Below are 14,929 nucleotides of genomic sequence, written 5' to 3'. Positions count from 1 at the left end.
ACCTCTTATCCTTACCCCCACCCGGAACCTTTCAGTTCCCACACCCTCTCACACATACCCCATCCCCACCTCCACCATTAGAGAACTGGATGGTGATGAAAGAACAAATGACAGGTGTCAGTCGGGCATGTTTTCTCAAGTGTTGCAGAAGGTAGAGATTATTTCTCTGAAAAACTCCCCAAAGTACATATTAGGCTCTCAGTTCACATAATATTTGAGTGAAAAAACAATGATCCACATCTCTTTTATGTTTTTATAAAATACTCTCAGAGATTTTTCTGTTTCCTTCTTGAAAAGCAAACTTGTAGGTAACTTACAGGCTTGGACACTGGCCGAACACGCCAACAGGGATCTATAAGACTCCTGGAGTTTTCTATTATTAATGCTAACACCTTTTACTGTAAATAATGGAACATTTCACAACTGCGGAGAAAATCTTTTAAAACTTTACTGTGCCAGGTCTGCCAAAAGACCAAGGAAACTCTCAAGCCCGGGATAGCCAAATGTGAAAACTGATTTATCAGTAGCCACCAGCTGCAATAGACTGCGGGCAAGTGCACTTAGCTGCCTCCTCCTTGTTACAGGGCTAAAGACACAATGAGAAAAGGTGGATGGATATTCCTCAATCAGGTGATCTTCTGAAGCCGCATGGGACAGCCCGCTACCAAGGAGGCAGGAGGCAGCTACCGGAAGGAGGCAGGGCAACCAGTTTTAAGCCATTAGGGGAGTGTAGCCCCTGTCTTTCTCTTACTTTCTGGCATGAGGTTCAGTCTGCATTCCTCAGCTTGCTTGCTACCATTCTACCTGTATCTTAAGCAACGATTCACCTCATCAAGTACCTAGACACCAAACAATCGTTCTCTCTGTCATCTAATGACCTCAGTGGTTGCAAGGACAGTGAAAACGAACTTTCAAAGCAGGGAAGTGATTTGGGCAAAGTGTTGGTTGTAAAGGTTGAAGCTGCTCTGGACACTGGGATGACTTTGTGTGTGTGTGTGTGTGTGTGTGTGTGTGTGTGTGTGTGTGTAACCACGGGTGAAATGAAAACGAAATTTATCTCTGTGGGAGATACGTGGCACCCCAAACATTGACTTGGAACCTAGCATGACAGATCCATTTCAAAATCAACCTCTGCAAAGACTTTCAGTATTCTTTGGATGATCTGAACGTCCCTTTCTTGGCTTTAGTTCCTCCCTGGAATGTGATCCATTGCCAAGGTGATGTTAGGGCCTGCAGCAGTCATAGGCTGTGGCCACAGTGTTTTACAGAATGCCAGGAGAGAAGGCAGCTGTTTTTTTTAAACTTTCAAAATGCTCACTTCCAAAGCAGTTTGGCATATTTAAATTTCTTGAACCTATTGAACTCAAAACCTCAAGGGACCTACAGCAGCTCTAGTGCTCACTGTGACAAGATGCAAGTTTTTACGAATAAATCCATCAGCAGATCTGAGGCACCTCCGTGTTAAATCTCTTCCCATTCCTGATTCAATAAAACTCTTGGTCCAGTTTCTTGACAAATACTTCAGGAAAACACACATTAAATCTTACCCAGTTTACTAACAAAATGGCTCCATTTTATGTTTTTTTATGATGCTATGACAGAAACTCCATTAGAAAGCTCTGGGGAGCTCCTTAATCTCTGTAAGCCTTCATCAGGGAATCTAGAAAAGAACTCTTAGCATTCATGTTTGATTTCACAATAAAATGTCATTTGAAGAAGACCAAGCGGGTAGGAAGAACTTGGAAAGGAAAGTTTCCCAGCACTGGAAGGAAACAACCTAGCAGCAGCTGTGGTTTCTGCACCTCCAAGGTTCCATGCCCCCTAGGGCACGGTGTGCCTTTGGTCCTCTGAAAGGAAGCAAAACAGCTCTTGGACCAGCTCAGAACCTGCCTTTGGTGGTTCTTCACACACCACAAAGCCAGGGTAAAAAGTATATAGCAACAGCCAGATTGTTTATGTCCTTGGTCTAAAGCGATAGTAAAAGAAGAAGAAGAAGAAAAGAGCCTTTAAGACTAAAACAGGCATATTTCTTTAACGTTTTTTCCGGGTTTCTTTTTAACTGTGGCTTCTAATTGGTTTTGATTTCTTTTTCTCTTTTGGAAATACTAAAGATCAAACTCGGGACTTGTCTATGCTGCACCATCAAACTACACTCTCAATCTGGTTTTGAAGTTTTAGTGAACCCTGAAGAAGGCAATGTGTCACCGGCAGGCAAGGGACCTGAAGCCCCGTCTTTGAATTTAAATACACGCGTGCGTGCATGCACGCATGCACTAACCTGGTGGGTTAATGTTCTCCAGTGATGTTTTGAATGAAGATCTTCTAAAGCACTCTCATAGTTGACTGGCAGGCTAAGAGAGTGACCTGGGTCCTGCAAAGGCAAATCGTAGACACTTAAAATCTTCCAGAATGTTCCGGGAGGGAGTCCTGGTATAATCTCAGCAGACATCTCTACCATAACATCTGACATTGATTAAGCATTGACCTTTTCAGAACCCTGAAAATTTAAACAACCCCCTGACACCAGGCCATGAACCCTGAAAGGTACATATCTTCCTTGTGAGGTGATAAACCACATGAAATTGGAATGTCATTGACCTCCACCATCTCTGTTTCATAAGATTATTTTCCAATAACTAGCAATTTCCCAATTTTCCAATCATTATTTTCTCACCCTTGTCTAGATAGACAGACTTACTTTTCTAAGTGACTTGGGGACACATATTACAACAAATGAGAAGTCAAATAAGACAGAGAAGACCAAACTTAAAGCAGGAAAAGTCAAAACTAACACCCATTATTGCGAATATTCATGAAGTTGCATGGTGGCACCCAGACAGGCTCTCAAGTCTGCGGAGGTGGCCCAGCTACTGGCACCCTACAGGAGAGTGCCTTCTGAGAACAGAGGAAATGGGCCACGTGCTTCTTTAGATGAGACATTAAACTATATTTTGTGATTATTTTTATAACTTACACAATTTTAATAGAAAATAAAGCTAACAACAGCTACTGTTTTCAAAGAGAGGAAGCTTCAATGGAGCACAGAGGCTCTAATTATATCAGGTGACGGTAGCATGAGGCTCATGAAGACCATAGTTCCTTTGAGCCAGAAAACAGTTTCTAGAGAACTTTTTCCCCATTGTATTTCTCTAGGCAACAATCATGTAGTCTTTTGATAAGGGGTAGCAGGCAAATAAATACCCGTGCATCCTTGTATTAATAAGTTCTACCATTTCTACTCAGCACGCCTCCCAAGCACCAGGGACTATGCTAAGCCTTTTCCCTATGAAGACTCTCTTCAGGGTGCTCCAGTGACTGCCATCATCTTATGAATGAAGGAAACCCAGACAAGAAAACCAAGCATAAGAAAGCAAATGAAAGTAAATGCATTAAACACATTAACAAGTTTTCTCAGAATTATCCAGACATGCCATGTTTATTATGAAGTGGTAATAACTGAGTGGTGTTAATCAAAACCCTGTTCAGGTCTGAAGCCTCCTTGGAATTCTTCCTCAAACTCACAGCCACATGCAGGATAGGCAGTGGTCACCCACCAATAGGATGTGATACTGGTTTTTCATCTTCGGTAATGTACAGTTCCTCAGCAGGGGGTGGAGCCTCTGCTTTGGGCATCCCAGTTCACAGAACCCGTTCCACTTACCTCCTTCTTCAAACTCTGTGACACCTCCAGGTAGAACTTGAAGAGGAAGCTGATGATGAGGGCCCTCTTGAACTCCACCTTCCCACCAGGAGCTGAGCTTGCAAGGGTGACATCATCCAAAACCAGCCTGCAGGCTGTGTCCAGCATCTCTTCATTCCAGGGCCTGAGAGAGGCAGAGGAGGAGACTCAGCCCCGTAGGTTCAACTGATAGCTAAGGCAAACTGGCTGTGGTCTTTATAGGAACCAGGAGAGCAGGCTGCACAGCCAGGCAACCCAAGTTCAGGCTGGTGTGCTATTCTCCAAGTGTCTGGGCTGGGTCCCAGCACATCCTCCCCCATCAGAGTCCTTAGCTCAGGATTCACTCACTGTCTCTTCTGTGTTTCTTCACTTATGGAACCCTCTCAGCTACTCTGTAAAGTAGGTATGGTTCTCTTCTTTGACAGAGAAGGAACCTGGGGTCCCATAAAGTTCAATAGAATGAGTTCATGGAGTTAAAAGAAACTGAACTAAGACATGCATCAGGCAGTCTGACTCACTAAAGCAGTGGTTCTCAACCTGGAACTCCAACAACCCTTTCACAGGGGTCACCTGAGAGCATTGGAAAAAATTGTATTTGCATTACAATTCACAGTAGTAGCAATTTGACAGTTATAAAGTAGCAATGAAGATGGTTTTATGGTTGGAACACCCACAACCTGAGGAACTGTATTAAAGGGTCTCATCATTAGGAAGGCTGAGAACCACTGCATCAAAAACTTAAAGCGCATGTCTGAATTGCTCTTCTGTAAATTGATCCAGTAAGTTCCCAAGAAAGATTAGCTATCCATAAAGATAAAACAACCCAGGTAAGCAAAAGAGCCGGTTAGCAAGCAATTAGCACGTGGCCTACTTTTCATCAGAGTGAAGTACGTTCATTACTTTCCCTACAAAAAGAATGGCGATTTAGAGTACAGGGAATAGGCACCTTCCCTGACCCCACCCCGTCTCCATCTCACAGATACACATGTACACACTAACACAAGCACACAGACATCTGTGTGCTTGTACACACTGCATTACACAGATTCTATAATGCTCATTTGGGAATTTGTTAAAAGCAACACATGGAACTCACTCTGACATCGTGTTGGAATTCCCAGCCATCAAACTGTGAGATCCTAATGCATCTTTTCTTCTCATAACAGCTGCCCACAGGGCAGGTGGCTCTGTTGCCTGGACGTTAAGGACACAATGGCTTACCTTCCGATGAGTCTCTGACAGGAGTTCTTGGCACTGATAGTGGTTGGACCGACACCTCCATAGAAAATGGATAACTCTTCAATGACACCACCTCCTTCTCTAAAAAGGACTCTCATTCCGGAGTTGACAATTGCTAGTGCGTTCTGTTGTCTCTGGGCTTGTCGGAAGGCTGACACAAACTCCCACTGAAGAAAAAAGGGCACAAACAGAACTCCCCTGAGAGACAACTCCATGCTGGAGGGTGTGATTTGATGTTAGCATATCTGTGAGCCCTGGGTTTAAACCAGGACTGGTACTTGGGAACAAGGTGTTCAGCGAGCTAAGTGAAAGTGAGATTATCAGCCAGGGCCCTAATCCAAACCAGCCAGTGTCATTTTAAGAAACGCTGAGGGCTGGAGAGATGGCTCAGCAGTTAAGAGCACTGACTGCTCTTCCAGAGGTCCTGAGTTCAAATCTCAGCAACCACATGGTGGCTCACAACCATCTGTAGTGAGATCTGATGCCCTCTTCTGGTGTATCTGAAGACATATTATATATATAATATATATATATATATATGTATATATATATACACAGACACACACATATATATACTGTATAGTATATATATATTGCGTGTATATATATGCATGTATATATACATGTATATGTATATATAATCTTAAAAAAGAAAAGAAAAGAAACATTGGACATAGACATGAAAAGGCAGAAGACAGGCATCTATAGTCAAGGTCCGAGGCCTCAAAGGAAGCCACCATCCCTGCTGACACCTCGTTATGGGTGCTCCCAGAAAGTCAGTCTCCATTGTTTGAGCCATGAGTGTGTGGTTCTTCAGGATGACAGCCCCCCCAAACCACCACATCCCGTGAGGTGGGCCTGATTCTACCACTGTACAAACGAGGAGCCTTGGCCTTGACGTGGTTCAGTAATTAGTTCAGATCTTAAAACTAGAACTCAAGCATCAGTCTATCCAACTCCCAACCCCAGGCTTCTCTGCGCCCCACCCCCATCCCCAACACATTCCACTGCAAATGTCTTTTTTTAAAGCTTCTTTCAGGCCCAGGATCTAGACAGACCTGTCTCGTTCAGGGGCTAAGTTTGAAAGGACATATTTAAAAACTGTTGAAAAGTAACCTTATAGTTTGGGGCAGAGGAAGAGAGGTGTCCTAGATCTAGAAATGGCAGGAGAATGCAGAGCAGGGTGACAGTGACTGTACTGAATACATGTCCCTTGTCACCTTCTGGGTGAGCCCACTTAGACTGGTAGGGGAACAGCTGGGAAACGGAGACGAAGGGCCATCCTTGCCTTCCTGGACCAGGGGATGTTCACTGAGACCAAGACTTCCTGAGGCTTAAGATCTGCTTCAGGACACTTGCGGAGAAACTGCTCACTTAAAGGGATCCGCCGTTCTCCATCTGTGGATGAAAGGACACCTTCAGTCTCTTGAACAAACTTGGGAAATAATTCTACTGGTTGTTGTGGGGTGGCAATTGTGGTGGCAGTGGTGGTGTGGCGGTGGTGAGTGCGCGCGCGCGCGTGTGTGTGTGTGTGTGTGTGTGTGTGTGTGTGTGTGTGTGTGTGTGTGTCTTCTCTGACAGCATCCATCCTTCGATGTTTCTTCCAGGCTAGCCCTTTTCCCTCCTTTGTCTTATATACTTGCTTGAAGATAAAAACACACCCAGAGTTTCCTAAAGAACAGAGACCTTAGCAGTCTCCTTCCCAGTGGCACAATTGGTTTAGGACTTTGCTATCAGGGACTAGATATTAATATCCCTTTTGATACCTGATCAAGTCAATTCATAACCATTTCATTTTTCTCTATAACCAGGAGCCCTGTTATCTATAGAAGTGAATTATAGAGACAACCTTTTAGTGAATTTGGAATTTATGCTATTTTATTTGGTTATATCCCACCCACAGCATCTAAAGCTTTTGATCAGTGGACTAGCGGCAGGAATAGTTCAAAGCCATAGTAAAATGTAAATTTGGAGGAAAAAAATCTAAAAAGTTTTTTATATTTGTATTCTTTCATGTAACCTTACTTCTCATGGCAGTATACATATGTATACATATGTGCATGTGTGTGTGTGTATATATATATATATATGTGTGTGTGTGTGTGTGTGTGTGTGTATGTGTGTGTGTGTGTGTCAGAAAGCTAGCTCATATCTTTAAAAGCAACTTCCATATATTTGTAGAGGTCCAAATTATAAGAATTTCCTAATAACTATTAGACAAATTGGTGTAAGAGAAACAAAATCCCTGCACTGAATTTCAAAAATAACACACAAGAATATAAATAAGTACAGCAGAAGGTCCAATAATTATTCAGTTGAAAAAGATCTGTGTGCATTCGAATAAGCTAAGTATAAGTCCAAAGCAGGGCATGGTAGTCAAACCCCTAGTGGAGTGTCTCCAACAAAGGGCTCGGTGACTCTCAGAACCTGTGGTCTTTGCCAATGAGCAACTCACATTAACCCAAGACATGAATGCCGGAGGCTCCTTGTCACATTAACCAGCACAAGCATGTCCAATGTAGGGTAAGAAAAAGCCTAGCAGATGTGTGTAACCTATAACTAGTAGGCTACATGAATCCCAGGATAGGTACAAATGCAGCCAAACACATTTGTAATTACAGCATCAGGTCTCAAGGTCAAATCATTAGGTTCCCCGATAGAGCAAGGTCTCAAGAAGAAACAGATGGAGAGACTGGAAGATAATTTTAAGAAAGACTGACCAACTTTTCAGTTTCAAAAAGGCAAAGGAAATTATTGTTATTACAGAGACTAGTCATTTTCCAAACTGAACTTCCTGTCTCCTTAATGATGACAGGAAGAAATCAAGGTTATACTGCACCCCCCCACCCCACCCCCCAAAAAAACAGAAATTGCTGTTTACCTTTGGATAGTAAGTTGAGGGTACAGTTACCCACAGCCAGAAGTGGATTCAGATCTGAGTCCAGATGTCTGCTCATGATGTGGCCCCCTAGAGACTTTTAACAACAGTTACTTTTACTTGTTACATAGTTACAAAGCATACGTACTAAGATAAGGCTTTAAGTCCTGCTTTAGAAAGTGGTTCTCTTCATTTGCTTTAAAGAGCAGAAAGGAGTCACCCAAGACATGAATGTCTGATGCTCCCCATCAAATACATACAGCCATGTTCCTGATCTGGGAGCCAGCCAGAGTTCTCAGGTGCTTCAGGAGAGCACGGTGTGTCTGCGTCTTCTCTTCTGGAAGCTTCTGGACCACATCAGCCAGAAAGTCCTTCACCTGATCCAGGCTGAGGCCAGCACCCAGGGTCAGCCCTGAAGTAAAGCTTTGTGTGAGTAAACCACGTGATCACCGATGGCCTCAAAATGTTAGACCAAAGCTACAGGCATGGATTCTTTATACTGGAGGCTTGCGTGTTGTGCCTATCAGTGCCAGTGGTGACACAGTGCTGACTGTGGTGACAAATAACCATTGTGGAGAGACTGATGGTGATGCAGGTGGTTGTGGCGATGGTGGTGATGTGTGGTGGGGTTAATGGTGGAGTTGGGGTAGAGATCGTGAAGGCTGGACTCTTGGAATACTGAATCTATCACATTTCGCTGAGAGCTTAAAAAAACAAAAACTCCATGAAATAAAAGCAAACCATGAGATATTAATAGGTTCATTTCATGGCCATAAAACTGAGATCCAGTTCAGTCACCTTCTCAAGATCTTAGAGATGCCATATGCCATAGCCGAGAATTGGATTTCAGAGCTTTATTCCAAACCCACACCACAGCGACGGCTGCTTCTCACTGTCAGAACAATTTCCTTCACAGGAAGGAAAAGGCCGGACTATAGTTGCTTAGTGCACACCCCTTTCCCTCTGCTGTGCTCTGGAGAGCAGAGAGCCTGCTCAGGCATCTTCATCTCTTTTGCTCTGCACTCACACCACAGACTCTCTCTTGAATAGTCTCCCTGATACTGCAGATATGAGTTTCTCAGTGAAAATCTGACTTGTCAGTCAGTATCTAGTAGAACTTTGGAGAATTCTTCCTGGGCTCCCCTCAGATCTTCACCATTCTGTCTGAAGAGAAGCTACGAGTTGTGACTAGAAATGACTCTCTCCTGTCCGGCAGCTAACCTGATGGGTGCATTTCCATAGGAAAGGAGATCTAGGAACTCACCGTCCCAGGCCTGGCTTACGACACCCAGCTCTTCAATTCTGTCAGGAGAAATGATGATGGGGTGGAAGACACCTTTAAACTTTACTTCAGGCCCTAAGGGATTGTGGGAGAGACAGGAGCTTAGAACAAAAGGATGTTAATGACTCTCCTTACTTTGAATTAAGTTTGAACCCATGCCTTTGCACATATGAAAGTTGTTTTCTCTTATTGGTCTGTTTATTGCAAATCGCAAGCAGAGATAGTGCCTGGATTAAATTTAGAGAGTCTTTGGCATTGTTAGCTCTAAAATGTGTGCAATATGACACACTCAGATTTTGCTTGGAGAAGACCCTGGAGACCCTGCAAAGAGATGGGCAGCCATACCAGGCCTATGTGGAAAGGTGAAGGCTCCAAAACTGCTGTTTATATGAAATATGCCATCGCCACTGAGAAGCCATCCAGAGAGTAAAGGCAGAGCAGTTTCAGGATGACAGCCAGTGTGGTACCCAGAGGGAAAAACCAGGATACCTGCACCTTGATACAGGCTACCCATGGGACCACCAAGCCCGCCTCTGCTCCAGTGAGGCGCAGGGCAGGCAGCTACCTAAATGCTGTAACATTTCTTGAACAATACTGGGTTTTCTGGCAATTTTCCAGACATCAACGTGTTGAACTCGCTCCCTCATAAAACACCCCAAGAAGAATTCACTTACCTACAGAGGTGTACCCCACAACAATGGGGGCCTGGGGATACTTGAATTTAGCTTCCACAAGTTCCTTCAGGGTCATGGGGGAAATCCATGTCACTCTATCACCATAAAACACTCTGGTCTTTGGTGGCTGTTTCTCAGCTATTCTCTATTGAAAAACAACAGGGATTTGAGAGAGCTTGTGACAAAATTCTCTTCTGTTTTCACTTTAGAGAAAGGAAATCTCCTAAAAGCTAAAATTTTGTGAGCTAAAATGGAGCTCTCCCAGGAGTCAGAATTCATGCCTTAAGGTCTGACGGAGTTTACACATGGGAACAGCACCTGCTGGCTCTGATCTCTCCCAGAAACTCATTCTGACGTTCGCTAACACAGCAACATGCTCAGTTTTGCCCAACTGTCAGAAAATGAACTTCTGCAGAAGTGGGATGAGAAAACAAGCTGCTCTTGACGGGCATTGATTGCATGTCTGTGACTTACCAGACATCACTAGTTGCTGTGTTTGACGTCCTGCCACCCCTCCGGGTGGCTCCACCCTCCACTTCTCCCTCCGCCTACACATTCTGCACTCTGAGGACGGCAGATGGCTGGCTGGTGCCTATTTGCCCATCATTTTTTTTCTTTATAATATTTTATTAATTCTTTGAGGATATTATATATGAATATAATACACTGTTAATAAATTCCTCCTGTTCCTCTCCTAATTCCTCCTAGATTTCTCTTCTACCCTCTCACCCCCTCTTCCCCATACAAAGTCATTTTCTCCTTTTTTTTTTTTTCAAAACCTACTGAGTATAATGTGTGCTATCCATATCCACATGGACATGGAGCCATCCCACTGGGTCATGGTCAACCTAGATCATACATACCCTTGAAGAAACTGACTGTCTGTCCCTTCCCCACAGCCTTTAACTATTGATAGTGTGTGAGCTCATGAGCCTCTCAGCTCTTCATGCTAGATGTTGACTGGTTTGTTCTTATGCAAACAATGACTTCATGAATGCAGTGGTTCTGTCACGTCCAGAAGACACTCTTTCCACCCCCTTTCTCTATGGTCCCTGAGTCTTGGGTGGGGGTGGGGGGAGTGAGTACGATACAGAGGTCCCATTCACGCCGAGCACTCTGCAGATAATTATTGTCCACACTTTGACAAGCTGTGGCTCTCTGCTTTAACCACTCTCCCCTGCACGGTGTCTCTGAGGAGATCTGAGAGCTGCACCGTGAGCTTTTGAAAAGGCCCCTCCTGACATTTCACCATGATTTCCTCTAGGTGAGCAACTGTCTTCTTTACCATTAGCTCTGGAGGAAATATCAGCTCTTGGGTTGGGTCCAGTGGCAGAAATTCCTCTTCTGAGAACAGTTCTGGACTTGTCTTTAGAAAAGAGAAAACGACAGAAGTTATCATAGTACCTCTTATTCTCAGAAGAGATCTCGGTCACAACCACTGTGGGTACCCCAAACCACAGACAGTTTTTTATACACACTACATTTTTTTTAAAAAAAATCATTCTTACTGTAAATCTTTGCAACATACTCTAGTACTAAGCATGCCTTACCCCTCTCTTTTCACTTTTACAAAAGGACTCTATAATTACTCATTGGCATATCTGAATTACCAACATCACTTGCCTTGTGCTTCAGGAGTCATTCATTATTAAGTAAAATAATGATTCTTTGAACACAGCACTGCATTACTGTGCTAGTCAGTCTCATAGCCATGACAACTACTTAGCGACAGATAATGTATGTCCCGAGGATACACTGGACAAAAGGGTGGTTCACATTCCAAGTGAAGCAGAGGAGAGAATAGTGACAGTCCATTACGCTATTCACAATGGCCCGCAATTTGAAACATAAATGATTTCTGGAATTTTCCACATAATACTTTCAGAATATGGCTGAGCACAGGTAACCCAGATCACAGGGAGGGGAAACAGGTGACAAAGGCGACTACTGTACTATTGTCAAGCACCTCTGCTTTAAATGTTCTGTAGGCTGAAACTGGAAGAAGATGGCCAGACAACCCACGTATGGTGCCACATGCCTATAATCATAGACCTTGGGAAACAGAGGCAGGCATGTCGAGAATTAAAGGCCAGTCTTAGTTAGTTGACAAATTTGAGGACAGAATGGGCTTCACATGACCTCATCTCCCCACAAAAGAAGACTGACAAAAAGTAGCCGATCAGTTCAGTCCTGATGCTAGTTCCCAGTCAAGGACTCTCCTGTAGACCTGACATCTAATAACTTCGCAGGCATCAGTGGACCTCTGAACTCTGCAGCTCCCTACACACTCTCCTTTGAGTTTGGGGACAGTGGAGGGGACAGGAAAGAGTAACCAGACATTGAGGACTTAAGGGAGAGTCGGCATTGCCTCCTCTCCTGTCCTTGGTCTTCCATCTCTGTCTCCACTTTGCTTCTGATGGTTGAAAATGACAAAGTTGGTGGGACTGATTATAAAATAGTCTTTTGTTTTCAATTGGCGTAATAAGCGCATCTGTTTGTGGGGCAGAATGGCACTGTGGTATATGCACAGGATGAGATCACATTATTCCTTAGCATCTAGCATCTCATACATGAATTGTTTCTGTGTGTTGAGAAGGATTCTACTAGTTATTCTGAAGTAGTCAACTAATCGTCAAACACAATCACTCCACAGTGCTACACAGAGCAAAGAGAAGCCACTCCTCCCATCTAACCATACCACAGGACTGTCAACTCTCTTTCCTCCATTCACCATTCTGCTGTAGGCTGAATTTTTAGGCTATAAGGAGACAGTGAACATGAGCAGGGGGACATGTTGACACAGTCAAATCCATCAACCTGGGCAGCCACTGATTCTTCTGCAGATGATATCAGCCACCCCACGTCTTGAACAACTTTATAACAACCTCACTGTGCACCAACCTCGTCTCCCCCCTGGAATTCTGCCAACCCATTTATTCCTCGATCCAAACAGCACACCCCATTTTCTTGACTTTGACAGCAGCCAGAGGCCTAATGGGGGAAAACACACACATACACAAAACAAGTCAGTCAGAATTCCACAGGGATTCTATTGTTAACTGGGTGCCTACAGTCGAAGCTGTAGGAGCAATGTTGGAAGGTGGCATAAAAGAAAGCCATTTATTTATATCTCAGCATATCCAAGCTAACTCTATTGAAAAACTAAGTTTGCAAGAAAGTTTGAATACTAGTTTAATGAAGTTTATAAAGGTCTTAATACATAACCCTGCCATGTAGCAATGAGCATTAAGCATCACTATTATTAATACTAACAATACTTTGAATACCACTAATAGTAGTAACAAGAATCGGCATCTTACTCTGGTCTTATCTATGAGGTATTAATTCCATAGCTCATCTTGCAGAAATGATCTCCTGGTGGTGGGGGGAGGGCCACCCATGGCTAAGTGTGTTTAAAATGACATAGGGGTGCCATAAATCATATGGTGATTTAAAACCAAAGAAAAAGAAAGCAATGTCTTTCATAGGTTTTTGTGTATTAGTTTTATTAATATTAATGACTGTCTACTAATTAGTAGGTGGCGACTGTGCCCCGGGGAAGGACAGCCTCCACTATCAAGCAGCCATTCCAGTAGAAACATGGAATAGCTCAGGGACAACTGTGCCACACTGTGAGCCGTGTCATGCTGTGTCATGCACATACACATATCATGTTCACAGATATGTAGCATGACCTAGGCAGGGTCCCTAACTTAGGCAAACAGATTGGGAGCAGCTTCTTAGAAGGGATGACTTGTGGCCAACGTCAAACTGCTCAGGCGCTCCCAACCTGACTCTCCAGGCAATGAGGTTAAGCCTCCTGCCCAAGAATGCCACACAGGAACTGTAGACCTTGTGCTAAAGAAATGGTCCTGTATTAGCAGAAATGGCTGTGGCCATAATCATACTAGGTACTCCTATACTATTTTATTTGGGGGGGGGGAAATACATTCAACCATGTATTTCTCTCCACTTACTTTACAGAAAGTCTTGCAAGCATCAATTATGGGCCTGTATCCAGTGCAGCGGCACAGATTTCCTGAAAAGACAGAACTGGCTTGGTTATTACTCAAGTACCCCAGGCAGAGGCATGAAACGCCAGGTGAATGACACCACAAAACACACCCATCTTAGAGGAAAGCTTTATTTGATACCTCCATTTGAAATCTTGTGTCTGAAATTTCATTTTCACATCAGCATCTTGGAATCTTTAGTCAAGAGTCCTGAAGTGTATTTTAACATCTCATACATCTGTATTTACTCTCTGTAAATACATTTTATACCCTCTTCTTCTGACAGATGACCAAATGACACAATAATTTTAAAAGACAAAAAATTTGTTCTGTAGTTACAATCAAGAAGCAAACTTAAAACAACAGCCACCTTACTGAGATGTTACTGACATAAAAATCCATATTTGTCTAATCAACTGATCAGCGATTGGTATCTGCAGAGATAAATGTGCACCTGGGGATCTGTCCCCACAATCATTACCCTGAGCTTACCCACCACCCTAGGTTTCCTCATGCCATCTGTTTATTTAATCATTCACCAGAAAGAAAGGATTTTACAAAAAGTCTACCGTCTCAGCAACTGTTTATAGTATATAACGTAGTAATGGTAGCTGTGGGAACCAAGTTGAGTTTTTTGGACTTATTCATTTTGCATGACAAACTTTGTAACCTTTGATCTACAATTCCTCATTTTCTCCTTCTCCTACTCAAGACAATCACTACCCCATCACAAGTCTATTCCCTGCTTCTCCAAACTGGACTCCTTCAGGTTCCGTGAATAAGCAGGATGGTACAATGTTTGCTGTCCTGAGGCTGACTTGTTTCAGTTAGCTCAGTGTGCTATGGTCCATGCGTGTTGCTGCAAGGATAAAGGCCAAAGATTCGCTGAAGAATGATACCTCGGACTCAAATAGTATATAAATACAAAGAGTGTTTTATTCAGCAGAAGTCCAGCGTGCTGCGGTCTCCCATTACCAAGACAGAGAGACATCCAAGCGAGCTTGCAGGCCCGATTTAAAGCACATTTAGAGAATTCTGTGGTAGGTGACCTCTATGTCTGTTGGGTCCATCTCTACAGACATTCCATTACCGGGACGTGGGGGCTGGAAACCTGCCGAGGAAGTCTGGAAACTGCTGCTGACCCACTGTCCTTGCTTCAGGCCA

General features: G+C 43.5%; 1 protein-coding gene across 2 annotated transcripts in view; it reads right to left on the bottom strand.

Moving 5' to 3' along the window:
• The window catches only part of LOC116088453 (aldehyde oxidase 1), an 82,710-nt gene that overhangs the window by 38,941 nt on the left and 28,840 nt on the right, over positions 1–14,929 (bottom strand). For both annotated transcript variants that reach the window (XM_031367552.1, XM_031367551.1), the window contains exons 6-16: positions 13,730–13,791; positions 12,654–12,743; positions 11,038–11,118; positions 9,753–9,897; positions 9,061–9,153; positions 8,057–8,208; positions 7,800–7,893; positions 6,207–6,316; positions 4,901–5,085; positions 3,662–3,824; positions 2,279–2,371 (exon numbers count right to left, since the gene is read on the bottom strand). In XM_031367552.1, coding sequence (XP_031223412.1) covers positions 2,279–2,371; positions 3,662–3,824; positions 4,901–5,085; positions 6,207–6,316; positions 7,800–7,893; positions 8,057–8,208; positions 9,061–9,153; positions 9,753–9,897; positions 11,038–11,118; positions 12,654–12,743; positions 13,730–13,791 — 1,268 coding nt within the window. The remainder of the gene's footprint in view (positions 1–2,278; positions 2,372–3,661; positions 3,825–4,900; positions 5,086–6,206; positions 6,317–7,799; positions 7,894–8,056; positions 8,209–9,060; positions 9,154–9,752; positions 9,898–11,037; positions 11,119–12,653; positions 12,744–13,729; positions 13,792–14,929) is intronic.

Source organism: Mastomys coucha, unplaced genomic scaffold (genome assembly GCF_008632895.1).
Source record: "Mastomys coucha isolate ucsf_1 unplaced genomic scaffold, UCSF_Mcou_1 pScaffold14, whole genome shotgun sequence".
NCBI classification, from domain to species: domain Eukaryota; kingdom Metazoa; phylum Chordata; class Mammalia; order Rodentia; family Muridae; genus Mastomys; species Mastomys coucha.
This window is presented reverse-complemented; position numbering and strand designations above follow the sequence as displayed.